Source organism: Wasmannia auropunctata, unplaced genomic scaffold, assembly GCF_000956235.1.
Source record: "Wasmannia auropunctata unplaced genomic scaffold, wasmannia.A_1.0 LD336041.1, whole genome shotgun sequence".
Classification (NCBI taxonomy): domain Eukaryota; kingdom Metazoa; phylum Arthropoda; class Insecta; order Hymenoptera; family Formicidae; genus Wasmannia; species Wasmannia auropunctata.
In genome coordinates, this window is record NW_012026849.1 from 733,838 (window position 1) to 760,080 (window position 26,243).

At 40.5% G+C, this 26,243-nt stretch overlaps 1 protein-coding gene across 1 annotated transcript in view; it reads right to left on the minus strand.

Moving 5' to 3' along the window:
• Positions 1-3,736: 3,736 nt before the first annotated feature.
• Positions 3,737-26,243, minus strand: part of LOC105451905 (insulin-like peptide receptor) — a 71,447-nt gene continuing 48,940 nt past the window's right edge. The window contains 8 exon segments of the mRNA XM_011692637.1: positions 3,737-7,578; positions 7,668-7,848; positions 8,447-8,624; positions 8,775-8,937; positions 9,585-10,011; positions 11,408-11,486; positions 11,489-11,892; positions 12,450-12,847. Of these exon segments, the coding sequence (XP_011690939.1) occupies positions 4,531-7,578; positions 7,668-7,848; positions 8,447-8,624; positions 8,775-8,937; positions 9,585-10,011; positions 11,408-11,486; positions 11,489-11,648 (4,236 nt within the window). The 5' untranslated portion in view covers positions 11,649-11,892; positions 12,450-12,847 and the 3' untranslated portion in view covers positions 3,737-4,530.

A 26,243-nucleotide genomic window follows, 5' to 3' on the forward strand; every position in this document is an offset into this window, starting at 1 on the left:
GGGGGGGAGGGAGGAAGAACTTACGAAATTACTTTTGCACGCTCCTGTAAATATCGTGACGCGTTCGAGAAAACGCCTGCTTTTTCTCTTGCGGAAAGAAGGCAGGAACATGATGCAGTGATATCCTATTTCCTAAGACCCTGATAATTATGTTGCGCCTTCGGTATAGTGAGAGCTTCGTGGAGAAAGCGGTCGATGCTAGGAATTGTGTACGTTACGACGTAGTACGACGCGTTTTGCTATCTCGAAGGAAAAGCGAATCTAAGTCTACGAGCGTGCACAACATAAAATATAATCTCTACTAGAAATAAATATATACTTAAATATATATATATATATTTTTTTTCGGTATATATGTATGTATGTTTGTAACGACAAACTGCGGCGGGAATATATAATGTTACGAGGGTATTTATAGAGTGTTAAAGTCTCTTAAAGATTTAAAACGGCATGTATATAGGCGTAAATAATTTTCTCGTATCGAGAAACGCGACAGAATGATCGTCTGTTAACGTCTAAACGATCGCGGGAAACGCGTCGTACCGTCGTTTAAGGAATCCAGCCACTCGGACGAAACCTCGAGATAAACATTGAGAGCTGTTCTACGTTACGGCTATATTAAACTGTACAATCGTCTAAACTTTATTAACGTCGTCAACGGTTACCTGCTACTATTCTCGTTATGCGGGATGAGAAGCATTATCGTAGCGAGGATGCTGTATATCGTATTGCTATAATAAATGCCAGCGCGCGGCTTTTTTTTCCTGATGCATGTGCAGCGAAATTGGAAAAAAAAATATATACTATATATATATATATTTATATATATGTATATATATATATAAATATATTGCGATATATTTACAATACGCGTGCTCGGCAATACGTATAGGAGCAAGCGATATAAACGGTAATGCCCGGTTCCAGTGATTCGAGGCGTTTCAGATTTTCCGATGGAAATTACTTTCGAGTTTGCGACCCTCGCAAACGTAAATTTGTGCCTTTGCCACGAGATACGAACGCGCGACGTTAATCGCTGATTACATTACATTACATTTTTACATAGGTAAATTTTATCTTTGCGGAAAGAGCCGGACGTGAATCGCAGGAACCGTTCGTTCCTATTTGCACGCTTATCTCGCTTACGGACGCGTCTCCAGAAACGACAGTTTACGAGTCAGAAACGTGAGTTTTATACGTGGTTTTCAATTTTACTATATCATTATAAAAACGCTTACTACGTTCGTTTTCTTTTATTTAACATCGCTGAAAGATTCAAACGAGCCAAGCAGAGTACGGCGGTAAAATTGGATATTCAACACGCGCCTTAACACGACTCCTCTTTTCTACTGCAAGCCGGTTTTGCCTGTCGCGCCGAACAAAGAGATTCAGCTGATATATATCATTCGCGCGACGTTAACGCCTGGACATTCAGAGAAACCGTAATCTGAAATTTAGAGTTCGGGATTGCTCGGGGAAGGGAACCGATTCAAGTTGCCCCGTCGCGGTGCGCTTCGCAATTAAGCCAGTCGTTATTACTAATTACTGTACACTCAGCCCTCGCTGCACGCGCGACCCATTATTACTCGGACGAAGGGGTAGGGAAACAGTTGGAAAGCCTATTTGCGAACTCAATCCGGGAGAAGTCCGTTCCGCGGAGTTTCCAGATATCCGAAGTCTCTACGAAGTTTCGCGAGACACACTCCTGATGAGCTCAAGTCGCAACTATCGGCAACTATACCGATCACGCACCTATCCTCGAGCCTCCGAAATGTGTATCGAGAATTTTATTGTATCAAAATACTCTAGATTTACCATATTTTACATTTAACACTTTCTCCTTTATCAACCAATGCTCCCGATGCACACGCTCCTTTTTTTTCTCTCTCTCTCCTTAGTAACGATTTCTCTCCTCGTCGAGACGCGATCCTATACAAGCCGATCTTCCCAAATCGCGTGTACACGCGTCTTCGTCCGTATTATACTCTCTCGTTACTCCACGACACGCTTTTCACTAGTATAATGAAATACCGGAAGATCGGCTGCTTCCCTGCCGGGGCAACGAGATGGATAACTTTTATACTATGCAATCACCTGGTAACGCGGATACGATATATTATCTTAAAAAAATTCGGTGTTATACTTTCTTTTGTCAAAAGCACTTCTCTATTATTTCTATACACACGTGACATACTCTTTCTCTTTTAAAATCTCCAGAAACGGTTAGATTCTATCGAAACTGGAACGAATCTTGCATCTCGAGAATTTTCAAAATATTTGTATTTTTAGGGCAAAAAAAAGAAATTAAAATTCTCGCCTAAATATAGATAGAAATACTCGCGATATGGACATGTGATATACAGATGTTAATTTTGTTAAGCTTCTTTTAACTATTTTAATTGCTTTTCGTAGAATGGAAGATACTTTATCGTATCTATCCTTTTTGAAAGATTGAAATGCGATGTTCAAAAGCAAATCTGATTTGACGCTTCGAGTCGCATTATTTATTTGTATTAGCTTCGCTCGACGAACTTGCGAGACGTGTGTTATTTTTGGCTTGCCGTTCTTACGCACTGCCGAGAAATTCGCTTGTCGAATCTCAAGTCAGGTTTCACGCGAAATGAGCAGATCGTTCCGTTAGTCTTAACTGATTGTGAGTCTCCATCAAAATGTTAATCGAATCGTTCGCGTTCGCGGGGTACGTAACGAGATTCAAATTGAAGCGAGAGTAAACGAGAGCGCGATTGGATACAGAGTGTTTTGCAGCCGGTGCAGTAATATTGACTTATGATGAATAGGGCGGACAAAGGAAAAGTACAGCAAAGAGATGGAAACCGAGGAGTGCAGAATAGGAATATCTCGGCGATCGACAAGACCCGTCCCAGCGAACTCAATGTATTGCGTTTATATATCACCTAGTTTGCCGTTACTACCTACTGATTGTTTACGTCACCCGATTCCGTATCTGTAAAATCCGAGGCTAAAAACGTCGAGATCTACGATTCTGTGCCGTGCAGGAAACTGAAACGTGATCAGACTGGTAGGCCCCTAATTTGCACCCGTTAGTCTTTCCCCCCTTCTATCTCCCCCCCTCCCCCCCCCTCCACCCTTTCTTATCCGTCACGTTTAAAGTTATTGTGAAGATTGTGAATCGTGGATTGTAGACACGCTCTTATTGCAATAATTTTCCTACGAGGTACCCGCAACTCTTGAGGAAGAGACTTGTGACTTTATTTTACATGCGAGGGTGAAAAGTTTGTCTTTTTTAAAATATATATATACGTATATACAACACACACACACATACACACATGCATTCTTTCTTCCTCTCATCTATCTTTCTCTCTCAATATAAATTATTACGTATTATAGGACTATGCGCGGCGTATATTGCATCCAGGTCTATTTTAACTTACCATATACGAACTGCGAGTTAGAGTTAATTATTTACAACCTTGAGATTACGCTGTAACATATCGTGCTACAGGTGTATGTGTGTACGCGTATGACAAGGAACTCTGGTTTATAGAAATCATTCTTCCGCTGTTTGTCTCGAATTGGCCCTGAAACAACATTTCCCAAATTCGAAATGATAAAAGAAACAAGAATGTCTCTTTCTAAACTGAAAAGGCAATATATATTATTATTGAAGTGCGCGATCTCAAATATATTTTTAGTTGAAATTTTTCTTTACGTTAATTAAATAGCGAAAAAAAAGAAAATATGATTGTTTTTTTTTACGATGATTTATCAAGAGGGGAAAATTCTGATTTTTTTAAAATTAGGATTGTGTCTAACGTCAAAAGTGTGAAAAAACGTATCATCCAAACACGGTTCATCAATAGAACAGAGATTAATGGGTTGTGTATCTTATGATTTTGTGAATATCGTTAAAAGTTCGAGCAAGATTCGGGAATAATTGCCTCAGGACTAACTTATGTGTCCGTACGAAGGTACGAACAGAGAAAAGCAATCCCGAAAGGAATGAACAGTTGATACATGACAGAAAAAACTTCGGGCGTGTTTAAGAAAAAGAAACACGTATCTATGAAGCCACGGCTCTTGATTATGAAACACTACGCGCCTACGTTTATTTACCTAATTGTTCGACAGCTTAGCTTCTATTACGAACACCATCTTTTCCATACACCGTCGCGACAATGCGCTTCTTTCTTTCTGCATTGCTATCCACCGTCAAAGATCTGATTACGTTTGACCCGCAACAAGAGAAGGACACGAAACACTTGTTGCCGCGCCAGCGAACGGACGAACGAACGAACGAACGAACGAACAGGTGAGCGAACAAGTGAGCAAACGAGCATGCGAGCGATTTGGTAACATCTTTACATTTTATTTTCGTCCAACGGCCTCTCGTCAGACCACTCGCGTATTGCCCTGAGTATTGTTTGTACGTTAATATCTACATGCCCTTCCGCGGATTTTGTGAGATCAAAGACGGTTTCAAGCAGTTACCTCTCTTTCTCTCTCGTTCCGTTGAGTTTTCTCCGCTCAACGGTACACCGGCTAATCTCATCGATCGAGCGGAACGTCCTCGAAGTTCGTTACATTACCGAAGTGCTGAAAGCCGTTCTTGAAGATCCGTCCCCGGCTGGTGCCCGCCTTCATCTGATCGAGCAACGTCACGTTGTCCTCGAAGTCCTTCACCCACCTCGCGGTCTCGTGACCCCAGTGAAATCGAATCGGCGCGGCATTGTGATAGACCTTCTTGATGCCGAGGCTACGTATCTCAATGCCCTCGTCGGAGTGGTAGAACGACTTCTCGCAGAAGTCCTGGCCCAGGAACGGCTCCAGCTCGGAGACGATCTCCATGAAGGTCGGACGCTCGCTGGGCCGCCACTTGAAGCACTTCTCCATGATCTTCTGTATGGTCTCGGGACAGTTGCGCGGTACGTTTAGCATGCCTTTGCGTAACACGTGATGCAGCACCTCCTCGTTCGAGAAACCCTGATACGGTATCTCGGCGAGGGTGAGTATCTCGTAGAGCACGACACCGAATGACCACACATCCGAGTCGGATGTGAATACGCCGTCGGAGAGGTTCTCCGGCGCCATCCAGCGTATCGGCAGCAGGCCCTTCTTGCCGATCTTATAGTAATCGGTCTCGTAGATATCTCTCGCCATGCCAAAGTCGCCGATCTTGCAGACCAGGTCCTTGGATACCATGCAATTGCGGGCGGCTAGATCGCGGTGCACAAATTTCTTCGATTCCAGATAGGCCATACCGTCAGCGATTTCCGCGGCCATTCTCATTATCCTGGACGCGTTCGGCACCATCTGAGTGTCACGTATCCTACGCAGGTACGTCTTTAAATCGCCGTTCTCCATCAGCTCCATGATGACAAATGGCGGATTGCCCATGGAAACTACGCCCAGCAACTTGATGATGTGCCATGTCGAAAAGTTCTTCATGACCGAGGCCTCGTTCAGGAACTCGTTCTTTTCCCGTTGACTGGCGGTTTCGGAGATCGTTTTGATAGCTACTTGTCCAGTACCGTCCAGATATCCTCGGTAAACCATGCCGAAGTTACCCAGACCGAGCTCCTCCAGGATCTCGACGTTCTCTCTGGGTACTTCCCAGCTGTCAACGACATACTTGGTCTCGATATAATCTGGATTCACGCTTGCTATCAAGCGTTCCTGCGTCTTCTTCTTCTGGTGGCTCCTGACAAGGAATATTATCGTGATCACAGCGATGATTAGCACAGCTACAGTCAACAGCGTTGCCATCATTATTTGACTGTTATCCGATAGACCGACTGAGAAGTAAACTGTATTGGTGAAGATGCCATCACCCGCTAGTGACGTGGAACGCATTCTCAGGCTGTATTTACCCGGACTGAGGTTTTTGAGGTAATAATTGATGTATTTATCCTTGTTACCGATGTGCGGTACGCACTCGGTACTTTTCCTCGCATCCTTCACGTCCTGATTCGTGTACTCAATGGTGTACGAGACAGTGAATGCGTTTGGATTATCAACTGATTCCCAAACGACTTCGACTATCGTATCGTTAGTCACATGAACCTTCATGTTGTGAACATCGTCCGCGTTCGGTCGCTTCAACGTCCGGACGTTCGCATACTGAATGGTCGAGCACATCGATACATCGCTCTCCTTGACGCCACACGCAGCAATTGTGATGGTGTACAAAGAATAATGGCGCAAGTTCTTCAAAAGATACGAAGTATTTTGCGCGCTGACATTGTACAGGTGCGTCTCCTCGCTCAATTGGCTACCAGTGTTAACGGAACCATCTGTCGCAATTTTCTGCCCGTCATGCGTCGAGGTGGATAAATTGTTTGTCACATCATAAAATTTATTCTCCGGTGAATTGTAGTTGTTAAAGACGCAGTAGTCCTTCCAGCCGGGCGACAAATGGCTGATGGTCATATTCTTGTGGCAGAATATCTCGAACTGCTTAGAAGTCTTTGTGTCCTTTAAACAGCAGGAATTGGGATTCGAGATCAGCGACGTCTTAATCGTCACCTCATGCACCTCCTTGGCTTCGCTAACCAAAGTATCGACACAGTAATCACGAGAGGCGATCAGTTTCTGATCGTCCGGTCGAATCGTACTGGAGATCATGTAGTAGCCTATAGGACCGTTCGTGTACACCGGCGGGCCCCATTTGAGTAGAATTTCACTGTCGCTTAAAGCGGTCGAGCTCACGTTCGTCGGCACCGAAGGTATCGCGCTCTTCGTCCGGAAAAAGATAATCTCCGATTGGCCGACCGGAGTTGGAGTTACGAAGGAATTCGAAGAATTCTTCTTCTTGTTCTTCGTCGTGAATGTTTTCACATACGCGGCATACTTGGTGTACGGTTTCAAGTTGGTGATATACTTCGAAACGGTCAAATTCGAACTCACAACATCCACGATTTGCCACGTGTTATTACCGCAAGCGTTCGCCTCGTACGTTATATTTTCGTTCTCGGTCTCTATGTAATTTAGCAGATAGTTGAGCAGCTGTTGGCCCTGCGGTGGCTTATAGCCGTCCCAATTCAAAATCACATGATCCGCATCCCGCTCCTTCACCGTGATGTTTATGTTGTCGATACTGCAGGCAACTTTGTCGCCGTTCGATTCCGGCTGGACCTCGAGAGCGGTGAAGTTGGTGATATTCACCATTTTACCGAGCTGTACTATCTTGGAAAGACAGAGCTTGGGATTATAATGAAAGAACAGCCTGCCATTCTCTATCGTTAGGTTTTGGGTTGGCGGAAAGAGGGCGGAGAGATTCGGATTGTCCAGAACCACCAAACTCGCGTTGTTTAAGTCTAGATTTTCACCCCTGATCACTTTCAGCTTCTTGAAGAAGTTCAGCGATGTGATCGGAAAAGAATGCGTTATCTTCAGGTACTCGGTTATCTCCTCGATTAAACCGAACGCGTCCGCCAATTCGTTCATTATATTTGGATTACCATTTCTGATTTGAAACTCCAAAGCCCCCTTCACTACTGTTATACCGCGAAAACTCTGAGCGTCCGAAATATGCCGTATGATAGCACCTTTTGCGATTTTACGGCACAGTCCCTTGCATTCCCGACAGCTTGTTACCTGTAATGTAAAATAAAAGAGTGAAGAAAAAGGATCAAATAACAAGGATACGGATATTACTTGTAGTGAAATACAAGAGGCTATCGTACATTTTTGTCGTCGACATAATCTTCAAAACCATCGGGACATTGAGTGACACAGGAACGAAAGGATCCCATGTCTTCGAAAGGTCGCCATGTCTGTATTTCCTCCAATTTAGAAAATTTTCTGATATGATTCATGTTGTAACATTCCTCCTCGTTAATGCACCGTCTCGAGAGATATGCATATCTGTGAACAGAAAATCATTGTTACAACAAAACAGGAGATCCTTCTTATTAAAGATAGAATGTAGTTTATTACACTGATACTATAGAACCAACATTATGTCATGAAAACTTTGAGTGCGTTTGTTTACAATATAATGTATGATATCAAATTTCGAGATATTTTATGAAATATTTTATGAAAACGTGTAATTATGGAAATTCAATATTTGTTTGCTTTCAAAAGTTCCGTAATTTTCAACATAAAATTTTTGAAAATTTTATATAATTTCAAATTAAATTTATTTTAATATAATTTTAATTTTTCAATACCACGCCATTTAAAAGCCGAATATTTAAAAAATGCAAAAATATCGTGATCCACTCAAGCAAATGTTTGCCAAGAAAAGAGATTAATTCTAGCTTATTAAAAACTCGATAAAAAAAATTGGTAATTCCCTCGGGATATAATTTACATAATTTAAATTAAGCAATTTTAGTTTTAAACTACAGACCTGCATTATTCATGTTATATTTATGTGCAAGATATAAGAAAAACGTACAGTATAAGCTTTAGTTACTTTTCTTTTTCGTTGTACGCATTTTCAACAAAAGATACTCACAATGTTTCCGGACATTTTTCAATGCATTTTTCCTCGTGCCGATAATGCTTGCATACATAACACTCGGTATTGGTTGCACCGTAACATTCCCCGAGACATTGCTCATGGCATTTTGGTTTCTCTAACTTCTGGCAATTTTGGGCAGTCCAGCAATAACTGCCAGGACAGTGAGGGCATCCTGCGAAGTATTATTTATAAAAGGAACATTATTTTTTTGCGTTGCATAATCAGCTTTTTAATTCTCTGAGAAATAATGTTTAGTTGCACGCAGTTATCTCTTTATTATGTATTTATTATAATATTTGAAATCAAGACTCGTATCTATCACCTTTCACATGCGGGCAATTCTGTTCGTTTCTGTTATCTTTGATGAAGTTCTCGCCGGCTGAAACGATGAGGTTCCAATTCACGGTATTCGTAAAACAAAGAGCGGGATTCTTCTCTATGCGTACGCCGCCCCGAGATATCTTTATCAGGTTGGTGAGGCCGATCTACGAAAAAGTTTTCGCAGGAGATTAGCTGTGGAATTACGTGTCAGAGGTCGAACGACCGGTTAATTTGATTGACTGATTAATATCACTTGACCCGAACATTTGACCGGGCCTTAGGCATCAGACTGGGCCATATAGTTTCAAACTAAGACTCGACTTGATTCGGCGTGGGAATGAACGATTGTGATATGGATTGTACGTGACGAGCGTCATGTGCGCGCGGATAAAAATCCTTCGCGGCGTTCGTATACGATACGTAAGTTGTGCTCATACAATACCGTTTGTTTTTAACACGTCGACATTGGGATTCGACGAACTCGTAACTGAGTATCGAAAATTCTCGATCTTTCTGCGATCTTTTATTTTAATTTTTAATTTTTTCCTTTTATTGAATTGCTCAATAAAAGTCCCAAGTCCATCTTCAAAAGTCCTAAGTCTATCTTCGCCACTTAGATGAAAGTTAACGTCTTCGAGATAACGTTGAAGTTATGCGCGGGCCGTTATAACCCAATTAAAATCTCGCTCGGGATAATTTTATTATTCGAGAAAATAGAGCGCAAAGATGAGATAGCGAAGTTAAGAAATAAGAAGTTGAAGTAGCGGGAAGTAGAGCAGAGGAGTCTGCACGAAGCTCGAATGAATCTTACCTCCTGCAGGTTCTTCATCTCGTAAATCATGAAGGCGTAATCCGTGAGGAGTATATCACCCCTGATGACTTCGAGATTCGGGAACAGCTTCGTGAGGCTTCTCAGACCTTCCACGCGATACAGAAGGAAGTAGCCGGTGATTTCTCTCAGCTCCGGGAAGCTAACGTTTTCGAAGTCCGCCTCGGTGTTGTTCTCGATCAGTACGATTTGCAGGAAACCCTCGACGACGCGGCAGTCCTTTAATACCGAGAACGAGTCAACGTTGTTCCTGATATCTATGCTCTGACAAATACCGTCCCCGATCGTCATGTTCTTGGGTCTTCGTCCTTTCTCTCGTCCTACCTCCTCGCTCGATTTCGTGTGCGACTTGGGTAGATTCGACGATTGACTAGACTGCTGATTGTTTTTTAACCCGATATCCGTAGATCTGAAACAATCAAGTTTTTCATTAATTCGTTTTACAGTTCGAATGTTGGTGGAATTATTTCAAAGCGAGATAACTTCTTCACTTTTTTTCTAGGGAATCTAAAGAGAGTTTCAATACAATTAAATTTATCGGTTCCTCCTCTTTTCGGTTTTCCTTTTTTTTCACGAGTATCTCACGAGCTTTCAATAATTCGAACGAATCTCAAATCATCAATATGTTTTATAGAAGTTCCTCGAAAGTATGATTCTTTTTAAACCGTTTTTTTTTTTTTTTCATAACTTTAATCACTTGATTCGATAGAAATCGCAATCTTCATTTAACGATAGTAAAACGAAATACGGTAATTTTATTTTCCGCTTAGCATTCAAGTGTTCCTCTCATTCAGAAAATATTCAAATAAAAATACGCTCCGCGAGGTTAAAAAGGACCACTTGCATTTAAATGATACCCTTTGTACATAATAGTACCACGAATTATTCGTTCGACAAAGTAAAATTAGCAAGGCATTTAAAAGCCGCTAATAACTCTAAGAAGATCAAAGGGAATTTCAACAGGGGCGGGCGCGCAGAGACGTCGCAATCCCGGCCGGCGATACTCGTGATAACCAATTTGAGGGGACTAATTGGTGAAAATAAAATCACTTAGTACTTGTGTTCGAGTAAACGCCGAAGCGCGGCCAGCTTACACCTAAAATCCATCGCTTCAAAACCGTTTCGAGGAGGCAATCAGCAATTTCCGCACACGTGGGCGCCTTCCGCGTTTCGAAAATTTGCGGACGGATATCACGTATCTCTCCAATTACGAAAGAATTTGCTGATATACTGGGTGAACGCGCGCGAAGGTTCAGTTTACATAAAAGATCAAGTAGTTCGTTCATAAGTAAAATGGTTTATTCAATCGATCTCCCAATAAGCTTCACTCTTTTCTAGAATTTCTCTCCGTCAACATTCTTTGGCAATATACATTACACATTTAAAAGGACTTGTATAAGCATTTATAGGAATTCCAAGTAAATAAATAAACAAATAAATAAAGAAATATATCGAATATTACACGGAATTTTATTTTAAAATTTACACTGAAGATCATATTAATCATAGAACAACATAGTATTTCGACGAATTTTATATGATTTTCACTATTTTTTTTAATACATACTACAACAAATTTATTGTAGTGTACAGTAAAATTTGTCGAAATACTATGTTGTCCCACGATTAACAAAATTTTCAGGATAAATTTTAAAAGAAAATTCTCTCCGTGTATCTTTACTAGTATTTTAAATGCCAAATTTATAAGAGTATCAAAACGTCCTTGTAAATATATTTACTGAAATACCAAAAATATCGAAAGGACCACCAAAATTCATACTTCTACGGATTTTATGATGACATACCTGGAGTTATCGATCGCTCTGTTGTTCCTAGCGGCCAAGGTGTCCAGAAATCCAGATTCGTAGGAAGAGTCATCCTCCCCTCCCTCGTCTTGTCTGCGTAATCAGGGCTGTACTTGCCCTTGGCGCTTTTATCCCGGTGCTTCGTGGCCGTTTTCGGCCACCTTTTCTCCTGGCAGAGCGCCAGGCCCACCACCATGACGCACAGCAGAACGATCGGCAGCAGCGACTTCCTCGTCCTCATCTCCTTGTCTCATTGAACACCGCGCGCTTGAAAGCCTCCCGTTGAACGTTCCCGACCTTATCCCCACGTGCCGCCCCGACCACCACTTTCGTTTTCTTTGATTGATCGACGATTGATAGTCGACCCTGCGAACTCGTCCCTACTCCTCTTCCTTCGTCCGCCTTTTCCTCCCCCGCCCACAGCCTCGATCGTGTCCGATTGTTCGACCTTTTTCTTGGGCTTCTCAAAGGCGATAATTAGTAGACTGCAAAACGGATCGTAATACTCTATTTAAAGGAGAAACGCCATTCAACTATATGTCGATAATAATGCTTCGTCTCGCTGCCGTTTTTAACCCAGAATTTAAACAAAAGAAGAAATAGTAAGCTAGAGAATATTAGCCATTTATTGCGATCAGAGTTATACCGTGTGAAAAAGAATGGAACGAATAAGCTATAATAAATGTTTGTGCGTTCTGTAGTAATTGACCCTCTTAACTCACGAGTTCTATGTTAGAATTAAATGCTTAAGCAATTTACAAAATGTCAGATGGAATGTGCAGTATTATTCCTCTGCTTTCCAATTTCTGAGGCTAATAATGAAATATATATCCGAGTAATAGTACACGTAAAAGGAAAAAAATATATCTTTCCTCTCTTGTCTGGAATTACATCCAAAACTTGTTAAAATTGGACGTATAAAACGCTATCCCCCCCTCCCCCCCTCCCCCGATAACTCAAGAGAACGTAAAATTCGGGTAGAATTTATATCCCGTTCCATTTTAAATGAATACCACTCGTACACACAATTCTCCTGCCGTACCTGCGGATTAAAAGCGACGCAGTTCTCCCCCACGAGAAAAACACTCTGGGTTATTCCGCGCTCTTGTCCTCCTCCTCCTCCTCCGTCCCTTCCTCCTTCCTCCCTCAAGGAGGTAATCGATCGATCGTCCGCGTTCGTCCAGGCTCGCGTGAACCTTCTCCGATTCTCCCTCCCCCGTGCGGGCTCCGGGTAACCCGGTTTCAAACTCACGGGGGTGTTTCCTTTCCCGGAAGAAATCAGAAGTCTTGAGGTCGCGCGAGTTCCCCGCAAAGGTTGCGTACAACAAGTAAACGCTGACCGCGGCTGCCGCCTTCGAGTTATCTTCACAGCGCCTTCTTATTGAGAACGAAGTACATTTTGGCCTTCATAATTGCGCCGTCGTCGCACGCCGTAATTATCTGTCGAAACAAAAGTCGAAACGTGACGTTTAGCATGGCGCGCTGTTTCGGTCTGTTTGCTATGAGAAATCGAGAAACAGTGACGACTGTGACTGTCACAACTTCAATAAATTCAATATAGATAGATTTTAGAAGTGCTAGAAGCTTAAAAGATATATAAAATGTAGCACACTTCTCAAATGTCGCAATTATCGTATATATGCGTCTGTCTTATTCCTTTTTACAGCACACGTTTTCTACAAGTGCAATGTAAAATAGATATGTAAGAACTATGCTACATATACATATACACACATACACACATACACACGCAGTTATACTTAATTTAATTAGTTAAATTTGCATATTGTGCTTGAGAGGATATTTAAGCGTATCCGCTAATTAGGGTTATATAAAAATGCGACGACGAGTTCTAAACTAATTCGCAAGTTAATATGGTAATATTGAGGCACATTCACGCTCGACATAATTTCTATACAGTTTTTTCTGACTGTGCATTTTTTTATAATTGAATATTCCCTTGATAGCTTCAAATGAGTGACATTTAAATAAAAACGGAAATATTAGTTGTTGCCTTTAATTAATTCTATTAGATAACAAAAAGGTAAATGATAATTTGATTAAAATATGAAATTAAAAGCGGCAATTTCTTTGTAAATATTCAACTTTGAGTAAAAAACATGATTAAATTTAGGAAAATATGAAGCCCCCGTGATGTAATTAATTATAACTAATTACATGTGATATAACCGATATAACTAATTATAATAGTTTGGTGTCGCCATCGCTCGATTTTAATTAAATATCGCGGTTAAAATTGGCAGTGACATGTAGCCATTGTGTAGAAATGCGGTACGGAGAAAATTATATCAAAATTATGAATGCATGTTAAGTTATTCCAAACGTATGTTAATAATACATTCTCGGATTTTCATCTATTATCACGTAATAAACTTTCATTGTGCGTCTGTAATCCGCAACCTTTATACGCGCGCACAATGTAATTACCATATTTCATATACGCAAAATGAGTACATTCTGTATTATATCTCAGGTAGAGATCTGGTTAATTAACTCAGGCGTAGATATGCACGTTGTTGAAATTCAAATAAAAGCGCATCTATATCAAATGTTACGATCTTTGCTGGCAACATTAATAATATCCGTCGAACTGTGCGACCTTTCCGAAAAGGATAAGAGAGAAATCTAATTTTGATTTCTCGTTTTCGACAAACCGGTCTGAATTAACTGGTAACATATCACATAGTTTACGCGAGATGTTGCAACATATTGCAAATACTTGCTTGCTGCAATTTATTTTATCGCGTACGCTTCTCTATCTCAAAGTTCTGTATGTAATTACAGTGAATCAAGTTCTCTATTTGGATTGCCATCAAAGAGGCGCACTAATTAGGCGTGCTCACCAATTAGAATTAGGCAAACCTTGCACGTAAATGACATGTTTAAGCATTTTTAATAAGCGCCGAGATTTTGTCGCCGAAAATGCAAGCTAAATCAGAGAAGCTAAACGAGGGAAACTTCGATGTGTCCGCTCCTATAGTCTTTGCAAAGTATAATTTTGAACTTGTAAGTAATTTTGGACGAAGTAGAGTATAATTTTGAGCCTCATAACGCGAGAGGCTCTTTGACAAATTGAGAGCTTAAGTTTTATTAGACTAATTTGCATACAAAGTGATTCTAAAACATGCTGTTAAAGGCAAGATGTGCTCTTTGACATGTTTGAGAGCGATTTTCCTCGGCGTCTTGCCACATTCTTCCTATCTTTTAATTTTCATTAAGTAACCTCGTAATTATTTCTCAAACTAAAAATTTGTTATACCGCTAAATTCTATAGCGGAACCTTACTTGAAATTAAACCAAGTGAGAGCCGGGGAGGGGAAATAAAGCTTGTTTTCTATATTCGAAATTTAATTACCGAGATATTTACCGCTCCGCCTGTAACAAGAAAGGTCATTGATGCTTCTTACGTTAAACGTCAAAGAAAAAGTCGACTCCAGATTGGAGAAGGTACGATTATTGACGGTAAAGTTTAATGGCTTGATTTCGAATCACGTAGACTCCCGGACCCCGGGAGGTTGATTCGTTTCTCTCATTTACCCGATCCTCTCCGACCCTCCCGCCAACCTCCACCGCCGGCGACCGTTCGTTTTTCTACCCGGACTCGCGCGCTCTTTACTCTGGCAATGCCGGTTACTTACAACGTCCATTTCGGATTACGACGTCAGCAACAAGGAAAATCGCGCGGACAGTTCTGGGAAACTTAAAACCGTCCGTCGAGCGAGCGATCGTTCGTCGAAGAGGCATTCTTCGGTTCGGTGCACTCTAAAAGTGAATCAGTGGAATTATCACTGATTTTCAGTATATATCATTTCCCAGGGGCATTCTTAGAACCGAACTGAAATTCTTTCACAAGTGATATTCTCACCGTTCAAAGTATATTATCGGTATATTATCAGTTCAGTATATTATCACTGAAAGAACATTGAAATCACGGATTATCACAGTTCTAGGTATTCTGGAAAATGGTACACACTGCAAATCAGTGGTAATTCCCTGAGTTGATTCACTTTTAAAGAGTAAGGGGCAGCTCCACGAGAGAAATTTCCATGTGCATAAATTTCGCATGTTAACAATTACTTCAATGTATCGAATCGATCTATGGTAGAAACGAGAATGTGGAAATTGCAGTTACGAGACGTCGGGTCTCGGTCTAGTATAGCAGTCACGACGGTAGTCCCTATCATATTTCGTCGTTCTGCCGCATTTTATAAGGCCTTTATGAAACCAGAGTGATTCTCTCCACGAGGAGGAAGTTATTCGTGTGAACGTTGCGAGAATCATAAGTAATATTCGCGCGTATTCTTCCTTGTTGCCGTTTCTGCTGTCGGGCGGAAGTTGAGACACGACGGTCGACTACACTGACACCGGTTATCTTGCGAATCGTCAGTAGTAATTTCAACGAGCATGACGTCCACTTTTCTTTTACTTTTAATAGTTTTATCCTGCAGGATTATCGTATGTTAAAGATTTAATTAGATGTATACATTATATAATAATAGGACAATGGTGCTAATATATAGGCCAAAAACGAGCAAAAAAAAACAAATTTTAAATATAAAAGTACAACTTAATATTAAAATTGACAAATATATAGCGAGATCAGTTTTGGCCTAACTCAATCTTCTTCAGTAGCAATATAGAAGCATTGTAATGCGAAAACAATTAAAAATAATGATTCAAAAAACAGAGTCCATGTGGATGGTTAATATAATAATATAAATAAAATTGAGATAAATAATATAAAAGAGAAAATAATATAAGAGAGTAATTTGAGTTCACAGCATCATGAAAGTAAATTGAATATAAATTAAACTTCGTTATAGTTATAAAAATGTACAACATGACAGTTAATTGAATTAATATTTCCCATTCTTGTTAGGCTAATTCCTCTCTCAATATACAGGGTGTCTCGAATCAAAATATTATAGCAAGAAAATCTTGGAACAATCAAGTAAAAAAGTTATTTGGAATTTTTTATTTTAAGCAGTAATTTTTGAGATACAAGAGTTTAAATTGAGCCAATTATAAATTATTCTTAAACGGAAACATGACCGTGAGCACGTCGATAATGTTAATAGCACTTCATGCGTGTACTAATCTATAATTGGCTAAATTTAAACTCTTATATCTCAAAAATTACTTAAAATAAAAATTTGCAAATAACTTTTTTATTTAATTTTTTAAACTTTCTACTTTCTTGCTATTTTGCTATAATATTTTGATTTGCGATTTTCGGGACACCCTGTATATACTGCATATAATAATATATGTATAATAGATTCTCAAACAATTAATATATTCCAGCGCGTGAAGATTTAGGAATAAGATACGCATAATAATGGAAGTTTAATTGGGAATTTAGAAATTATTATACAATAAATGCTCACACATAGATTAATTTTGTTCCTTCGATAAAAAGAGGCATTTAATTACTTTAAAATTGAAATCGCGAAGTAAGTATTCTCATCACGACGTCGAAATCGTAAAGGTATGGTTTAGAAGTTATTCTGGATTTCAACGAAGGGGAAGGGGGAGGGTTCTTTCAATGGTTGCCGTCATTATTCACGGTCTTACAAGCAATGCCGCGTTTCGAAAGGCGCCCCCGCTTTATAAAGTTTCGAAAGTGGTTTCGTTGACGACGAGAGGAAAGCGATCTCGCGGGCGCGCGCGCGCGCGGGGGAGGAAACTCGCGAAGCTGCGATGATCGTCGGTGCGAATCTCCGCGCTTCTGACGTCATAATCCACCCGCGGTTGATGAGTAGGTAGGAAGATGGATATTGTACGGACGACGAGAAGGGTCCCGAGAATAAGAGAAAGAATATTCAACGCTAAAAATTAAGGAAGTTTGCAGAAAGAGATGAAGCTGAACGAAATTTTTCTCGCATACACACACACACTCACACACACACGCGCGCGCGCGCGCGCGGATTCTCTCGGTTTAAATCACCACTTCATCACCCTGCCTAGCAGATAACTGTGTCGTCGGCCACTTAGTTGCTCGCGCGCGACTCGGGCGAATATCTTAATTCGCCGTATAAATATCGCGATAACGATCGCAAGAAAACGAGAGGAAAGGGGGGGATGAGAAGAAAGAGGAGAGGCATCGTCGTCGTCGTCGTTGGCGTCGGCGGCGGCGGCGCCGATTAAAAGCCGGATACACGTACGATAAAACACGAGAACTTGTTCCGCGATAAGCCCGCACCTGAGAAGCGGAAGAATCTACGTCCGTAAACTTATTCTTTTCTGGAGGGGTAGCGGAGGCGGAAGAAGGAAGAGAAAAAGAGAAAGAGGGAAGCCACCGAAAGTACGGAATTATGGAGGGCTTTCGCGATAAGTTAAATACACACGTGCATAAATTCAGCCGATTTTATGCTGTACATATGTTATGAAGTAATGGAGATCCTTAAGTAGGTCTTATTTAGTAAGAAAAAACAAATTGCCTTTGTGCAAGATTTTTCTTTATTGTATTTTATGTTGCGCGTACGGCGCGTTACGCCATTTATTTCATATCGCAGTCCCGCTTTACCCCGGCGTGTGCGTAAAAAAAAAAGAAAGAAAAAACCAGGAAAGGACGGGGTAATGAAAAACGGAAAAGAACGAATAATGAAAGCGGAATGACAATAATGGATCCTTGGGTACATTCGGTTCAGTACCTTTAAACGGCAAAGTTACAATTGTAACCAATCACAGTTAAATTATTTAATAAAAACAAATGAAGGATATTCGAAAGTTATAAATTAACTTGTTGAATAAAAATAAATTAAAGTTCAATTATATAAATCAGCTGCGATATACTTCGCGCGGAGGAGCACGCGAATTACGTGAAAAGGAAGTTAATTGGAGGAAGTTAATTACGTCTTATTTTTTCGGCTACAACGACGTATAGGTATGTCAAAATCGACACTTTCGAGCGGATTCCCCGTATCGTTTCTCAGCCACCGGAGCAGCAGAGTAGTCGGAATTCAAACGCCGCCGCGCACTTCGCTTTTTCTTTTTTTTTCCTACAACGATCTTCGTTCGAACACGAGTAAGCGGATGAAGTTGGACGTTTTTTTGCTGGTCGATTGGAATCCCGCGTCGCGCAGCGAAATAGACAAATCCGCTGGCGATCCGAGATCCGAGGGAAGATGAATGGACATCCCGAAAGTCCGGCGAATGCTTTGAATACATATCGAATAGATCGAATACTTCGTAGCTTCTGCAGCTGGCCCGGTGTGCGTGTCCGTGTATGCGTGTCTGTGTCTGTGTGTGTATGTGTGAGAGATGAAGTCAAAAGAAGTCGGCCGCAGCCGACTCTTCTGTGGTCGCACCGGGTAGAGAATGACTCACACAGCACAACCGGATTCGCGAGAAGTGTGACAGGCGAATAGCACCAAATGGTTTACGACATGGGAAGTGTGTTTTTCGGATCCCCATATATTTCACGTGAAGATCTAAGCATGCGCCTCCGCCGCGCGAATCTATATTATTTACGAGTTGTTTACTGCCATTCACTTATACCTCGTTCTAAAATACGCGTCAACGAGTATATGTATTTATTTTTCTTCCCATTATTTTCACAATTGATCACCCCTAACACGCGCGGCTGATACACGCGTGGCGATATATATATATATATATATATATATATATATATGTATATGTATTTTTATAACACGTATATTAATCATTCGTGTGTGAATTTCCATCGTCGCGTTATCGCGGAAATTCCGAATATTTCTCCTATTTCGAGCGACGACACCTCGAAATAGCAATGTGAAACAAAGTTGATTTTTTGCAGTTAAAATTTTCTTCCCGATACGTTGATGGATGAGTAATAACGATTGATGGGCCGACCGCCGCGCGCAAGTGTCTCGGGAACATTTTGCGTATTAAATTGATCGCAAAAAAATCATCCGGCTTTTACGTTAATGACAAAAAACGAAGGCAAGGGGCTTTCAATATAATACTGTCGTGATGCACATTCATCACTCGCGCGTTGATCACTACATTGTCGCTGCTCGTTTTAATTTTCCCAAGCCGATAACGATACTCCCGTCGCGTCAACACCTTCCCCCTCTGGGATAACTTAAGTATCGATGTCCCACGTTCATATTACACTTAAGTATACTTAGCACACGTGCGCGCGCGCGCGCGCATACTGTTGATAGATGGCTACGAGCGAGCGTGCGACCAGAATGACGAGCGAGAAAAATACCAATAACGGGATAAGGAGGACCGACTGATATTGCCAATCGCGCGATAAGATCGGCATCAACGCCGTTCGCATTTTCGATGATAAATGACGGCGATTTTTGCCACGATACTCTCGCGCTTGGTGCCATTATGCGATGTCCTTTGTCGCTGTCTCTCTCTCTCTCTCTCTCTCTCTCTCCCTCCCTCCCTCCCTCCTTCCCACATTGCAGCTCACGCTCATTTCTCTCTCTTTCTGCTTCATTCCACTTCCTTCTCCTTTCCCCTCGCTCTTTCTCGTTCTTCCTTTCCTCTGTCTGCCCTTCATGTCGATTTTTCGCTCGACAGCCGCCAACACGCTCTCCTTTTCTTTATACCGCGTAGGAACCCCCGGCTATTCCCTTTATCCCCGCTTTTTCTGCACACTTAGATACGACGCATCGATTAATAATGGACCTGCTTACAGTGTTGCAGCGGTTTCGACGCGGGTCGTTTTATTCGTGCGATCGTTATTACTATGTTGCAGCCACCACCAGCGCAAAACCAGTTTCGATCCTGGCACTACGGTAAGTTATGTGCCCGGCGTCTACTCGCTCGTAAATATAACGCGCGAATATTTTCGCACGCCCCTATAGGAACGCGCTCGCGATAACGGGACATTGAGTGTTTACTACATTGTTACCACCGCGATCGCAATTTTTTTCCTCCCTTCCGCCATTTCTGTCAGCCGATTTAGAGTCGATGTCAATGTCGATATTACAAATATTACAATAATGCACGTCTAGGGATGTCAACGATACTTCGACAACATCCGCGACGACAAAGAAACTTTGCGCGCTATAACTCGAGAAAAACTTGGAACTCGGCACAAAATAGTTATTCGCAACTGCGATCCACAACCGTGCTTCATGGGCACTTGGAAAACAATTTTACAGATTGGTGTATTTCGTCTTTCAAAGATAAAACAACTTCGTGACAGTTGTCTACCGTCTCCGAGAGATCACCGTTCTTTACGACCGAAAACAATGTAATTGCCAATAGAAAAAAATCAATTTCCAAGAATCTTGATTACGGGTTGCCGAATTTACTTTCCCGTGTATCTTTTTGCACCGACACGGTATATCTTTAATATTAATAAGGTAAGTATAGCATTAAGCCGCTTTTATAATATAGGTATAATTTCGTCTTGATTATCCTGACACCGATACCGCAAGGAATCCGTTCTCCTTCCAGATATATCCAGTCATTTTGTTCGATTCGAAAGCATTTTTGCTCACACGCGTCGACGTTCGTTCTTTGACCATTTCGCCTCTCCCTTTTCCGCGCGCGTCTGCGCGTTTCGTTACAAGTTTTTCGTCGGGCTCCTTTATGGACGAATCCGTTGTTCCTCACCACGAAGTAGAGATTGAATTCTGCATCGCTAACAAATGCGCTTCAACGGACTGTTGCCTGGAAAGAAAGGGACCCAGAGACGTACGGGGAATGTACGGTGCCCCGGAGCAACACAATATATAGGTGCGGTCCTCCCATTTCGCGTATGACGATACGATAAATATTTGCGGAATCAAATTAGGCACAACGTTTATCCAAATCCCTTTCATATTAATGAGAAAAATTAGACTAATCTGTTTTCTCAAATGTAATCAGTTATATTAATCGCATCATTAATTATTAATTTTCCGATTTTCCGTACGATACAAAGGATTACTTAATCGTAGTTCATTTTTATCGATTTGGTTGGTGAGAGGAACAACAACGTTCCTCTCAACGACAATGAGCGATTTAATTTCACTTTGCGAAGGCAATTAATTACCGTTCCAATCGACAACGAGAAAGATTACCATTTATTTACAGTTCTACTTAAAATAGAGAAACTCAAGAAATCGTCGCAAATGAATGCAAAATTGAAATAGGGATATAAAAGGGGAAAGGAAAATAGATTAATTACTCTCGCGCAGATATTCTTCTTGCGCTTTTTTTTCCCCCCAAGTAGAACGAAGTATAGGAGCAAAAAGTTTTGCCGCCCTTGCGGCGTTCCCGTAGACTGACACCCGAAGGCATCTGCGCTTCACCTCCCCCCTCCCCGTCCTCCTTGCAACATCTCTGAAGGGACCCACCTCCTTGCAACCTTGTAGCCGCCATGACGACCGCATGGTTTCATAATGGTCGCTGAAGTTATGCGAGATCGATAATTTTGAAATGAAGCTTGACAATGTTTCAAAACCACTTTGCCCCACGATGATTATCGTCCCGATGTTTTCTCGTTTGAATTATTTCCAAGTCGTTTGTAGACTTAAAAAATAAAAGAGACGTTTTGAAACAAATCTCTATTTTCGTTAAATATATCTGTTAATCGTATACAGACCTCGATCGATATCCCCTCTGATATTATGCGAGTCCTTAATTCGGATTACTGCACGAATTACTGCACGGCTCCATCGGCTCCTTTTCGTCAGGCGGTGCGCTTTCGCTACGGTATATTACGGCATTCTTGTAGAATGTACCGAAACAAACGAGGCAGACTTGCACCGCAATTACGACGCGTTGAACGGTCTTATTGTTTTTGCATAAACTACCGTAGAAGGACGTTATAAATTGGCAGTGGGAAGCCTTGACCGAAACTTTATTATTAAGGCCCTCTTTGTGTTCTTATTGCCGAGAATTCTCACACAGTTGAATGATATATAGGGTGTCCCATATTTCTCGCGTCACTTTTCATTTGTATACAATTCTCTGAGTTGCACTCCTTTTTTTCTGTAAAATGTATCAATAATTTTTCTGTCACAAACAATTAAGAGATGGAAGATCTTCTTCGAGGATTAAATTTGAGACTCGAACACAATTATGAAAGATGAATAATTTATTAAATTTTTCCTAGAGTTTTTTTTTTAGCAAGCACTCTCTCTTTGTAAAGCTTTTCTCTTTGTCTAGATTGTACAAATGAATTTTATTTGAATAAATTTCGAATTTATCGAGATTTATCAGATTAAGCTTATCAAAAGATAAAAAAACCGTATGTGATTTTTAAAAGAGAGGTTCTTGCAAATAATTATATTTATGGATAAAAACGAATTTTCTGGAGATGCTGAGAGAAAAATATGAAGATTATGCATGTATATGCATACATATTATACCATCACATTTCTTTGAAATATATCCTTTCATAAATATAGGATAAGCAGATTACTCGTAATGCAACGAGTTTAGTTCGGTACGTATAATGTAACAGTTTGCGTTGTGGGGCATTCGCTAGAAGAAAATTCTTTTTAGTCGCTACGAATAATTTACGTATTTATAGCACAGTAAGCACGTTGAAAAGAGGAATAATACATCATTTTAATTCTAGAGATTATATCATACAATCGTATTTTTTAATAACTATGGCGGCATTTAAAAAGAAGAATGCTGAACTAAGCAAATTTAAAGTGCTCCGTAAAAAAAAAAAGGAAAAGAGGAAAATCCTTAAATAATCCTAATGCGCCATCTAATTAAGAATAGAGCTCGCGTAATTAACGCTAATCCCTAAAGTGCTTTAAAAGTCGAAACGTATATATTTTTAAAATCCGCCACTACTCACTCGGATTAAGCTTTATTAGTTTCTTTGGTTTTCGTTTCCGTTGAATTTTTTATTTCCAACTTAAATGCGCTTAAACGCGACGTGTTGTAAAATATATAAAATACCTCGCAATAGTTCACTTTATCGTATAAATCGTGCAATACACACGTATTATATTATTATTAATGCGATGAGACTCGCACGGTTTCTCTCCACTGCGAGTTTCTCCACCAAAGCGGGACTCCGCCTTCGTTTTTTTTTTGGCAAAAATTCGATCGGGGATTACCATTTGTCACGCTTTTTTAATTTTCGATATTTAACACGCCGGGCGTTACATGAGCATCGGTGGCACATTCCTCCCTTTCTAGCGACAGCCACCAGCGAGACACATGCGTTTTGCCTTCAACGCACGCCATGGCCATTCGTGGCCGTGGGGTACCGTAGGGTTGTACGGTATTACACCAGTTAGTTGTATATATGGATTTCATGTATATATCAATCAAACGTCTGGTCTCTCGATGCAACATTAATTACTAGTCAGTTGGACCATACTGTTCTGTCATGTTACATATTTGCAAGGATTTTTTTTTAACGCGTAAAATTTAAAAAAACCTTAACCGGTAGACCGGATTTTGATCTACAATGTTGACGCAACGTCAGTTATCTGAACATTATATATTTTTTCTTTTTTGCCAAGATATTGTATATAAGGGATACACACGAGGTACGCACTTATTTCCCATGCTTATCTAAAAAATTGAAGCGTGAGATTGACAAGAACTGTAATAAAGAACGCGCATTTTAACAAGATAAACACCGAGCAGTAAAAGCGATGTTACAAAGTAACATGTGGCAAAGCTCTGTAATCAGTTCCTGAACCGTCTTGCTAAACAAGATTGTGTTGCATATTTAAATTCTGATTCGCTCTCTCTCTCTGTCTCGCTCTTTTGAGCGCCTCAATTATGATCACGCTCTGTGTGAGACGGGTATCGAAATGAGTTTCGCATCACACCGGCGAAAGCCGCCACCGCAAAGAGCCTGAAATTTACCCCATCTGGGGAGAGATAAAATTATTCTACCTCGGTTGCACACATACGAATATTCCCCGTACATACGTTTTCTCCGCTTCAAGATTTCGTGCATTTGAACGCTTAATTGGTCTGAAATTTACAATGTGCAAAAAGTGATTGCATTTGAGAACGTTTACGTCAATCGTGCTGATCACGCGATCAAACCCATCTCTATCCAATTGAATAAAAAAAAAAAAAAAAAAAAAAACTGAGACAGGGTGTTATATTAATGCGCACATTGCAGTTACTGCCAGCGATTTGAAGATTACCATCGGTTCAGACTGGCTTAAAAATGCTTCACAGCGCTTTTAAAGGCATTGAAATGCCAGTCATTTTAAAAATCTTTTGAAAATTCATAAAGCAGAATTACAAATATTCGGAATTTGCGAAGCTCGAAGGTAAAACGGACGAATCCTCTTCTCGACATTTTGATGTACATATTTTTACATATATACTCGCACGTGTTCCGTGTATAATATAAATGAAACAACGGGGTATTGAAAAATCTAAATTTTACTTTCTCCCGTTGGAATTTTTATAAAAATTGTTATAAAATAATATTAAACGCAATAATGCTCATATATGCGCTGATTAAAATTTTGTACGAAATGCAAAATGGGAGATTTCCCTATAATAAATTCATAATCAGTTTACACGAGAAAATGTTGCAATATAAAAATATTATTCAGCAACGTGCAAAATGCATAAATACTTGATACAACTATCATCTTTTTCTTTGCCCAATCTTTTGTACATCAAAAACTAAGAAATTCGATTCAGAATAATTATTCAATCGGTTGTTGCTTACGTCGAAAAAGCTGTGTTTCTTCACGTCGGAATTCGTGGGGCGGAGCCCCGCATGTCCGGACAGCGATTCTCTCTGTCTCTTTCTCTCCTTTCCGCAAGCTGGTTTTTTATCATCGCATATTCCGCCTTTTAATCCCACGCTTTAATAGCGCTCGGGAATACGACGTCGTCGACGTATCAATTAAAAAATTGCACCGTTGCATCCGCGTCGCTCGATACATGTCGCACGAGTTGTCGAAGAAGAGACTGGAATTTCGAGAAGAGGATGAGAGAGAGAGAGAGAGAGAGAGAGAGAGAGAGAAAGAGAGAGCGCCGAGTATCAGGAATTAAAAATCGCCTTCGAGAGAGGTAACTGTAACGAAATATATCGTCTCCTCTTCGGGCCACACGCCTCGTTTCATCGAAGTACAATTCTTTTTCCCTTCCTTCGTTGAGCAATTCATTTTCAATCATTGAGTTTTTAATCGCGCGTATTTATCTCTCCTTATATTTTACGAATAAAAAGTGTACATTCATCGATTTTAAAATTAATTAATTTACCAAGATGATTATTATCTCAATTGTAAATAATAAACCAGCGCAATTCTTGTTCATAATTTTTCTAAGATTTTTCCCGTGTTTACAATTTTTCTCATAAATTTAATAACTAAGTCCTTAATGCAGAAATAACTTTTTTTAATGTATTTTTAATGTATTCGGCAAGACGCTTGTAAGACAAAGATGTCTAATAACAATCATTAAGAGCCTGAAAAAGTCAAGAATAATTTAGGTACCTCGACGTTCCACTCGTTGAAGCAGGGCTTCATAAAAAAGCTATAACCACGGCTTTTCTGTCTTTTTTTTTTTTTTTTTTACAAGAAGAATACGGCGGTAAAGCGGACCCCCCGATGCGTGACGTTCGCGAATGGCGAATGTTTCAGACAGAGGCAGAGAATCTTACGCTTATTACGAAAATATTAACTGCCCGTGGCATGCGTAATGCGTTCGCATTTTGATGTTGATTATTATACTGCTATACGCGGAATAATTAACGGCGGGACAGGGGATTTTAGTCAGCAACCGGGCGAAAAACGTCCTCGGTTTTAATGATTAATTAACGAATGGCCGTTTATCAAGACGATTATCATCGTATCCGCTGCGGATGTCGGCGATCGGATATCGTTAATTAAGCGGTCTAATAACGGGGGTAAGGAACGATGGGGAAGGCGAG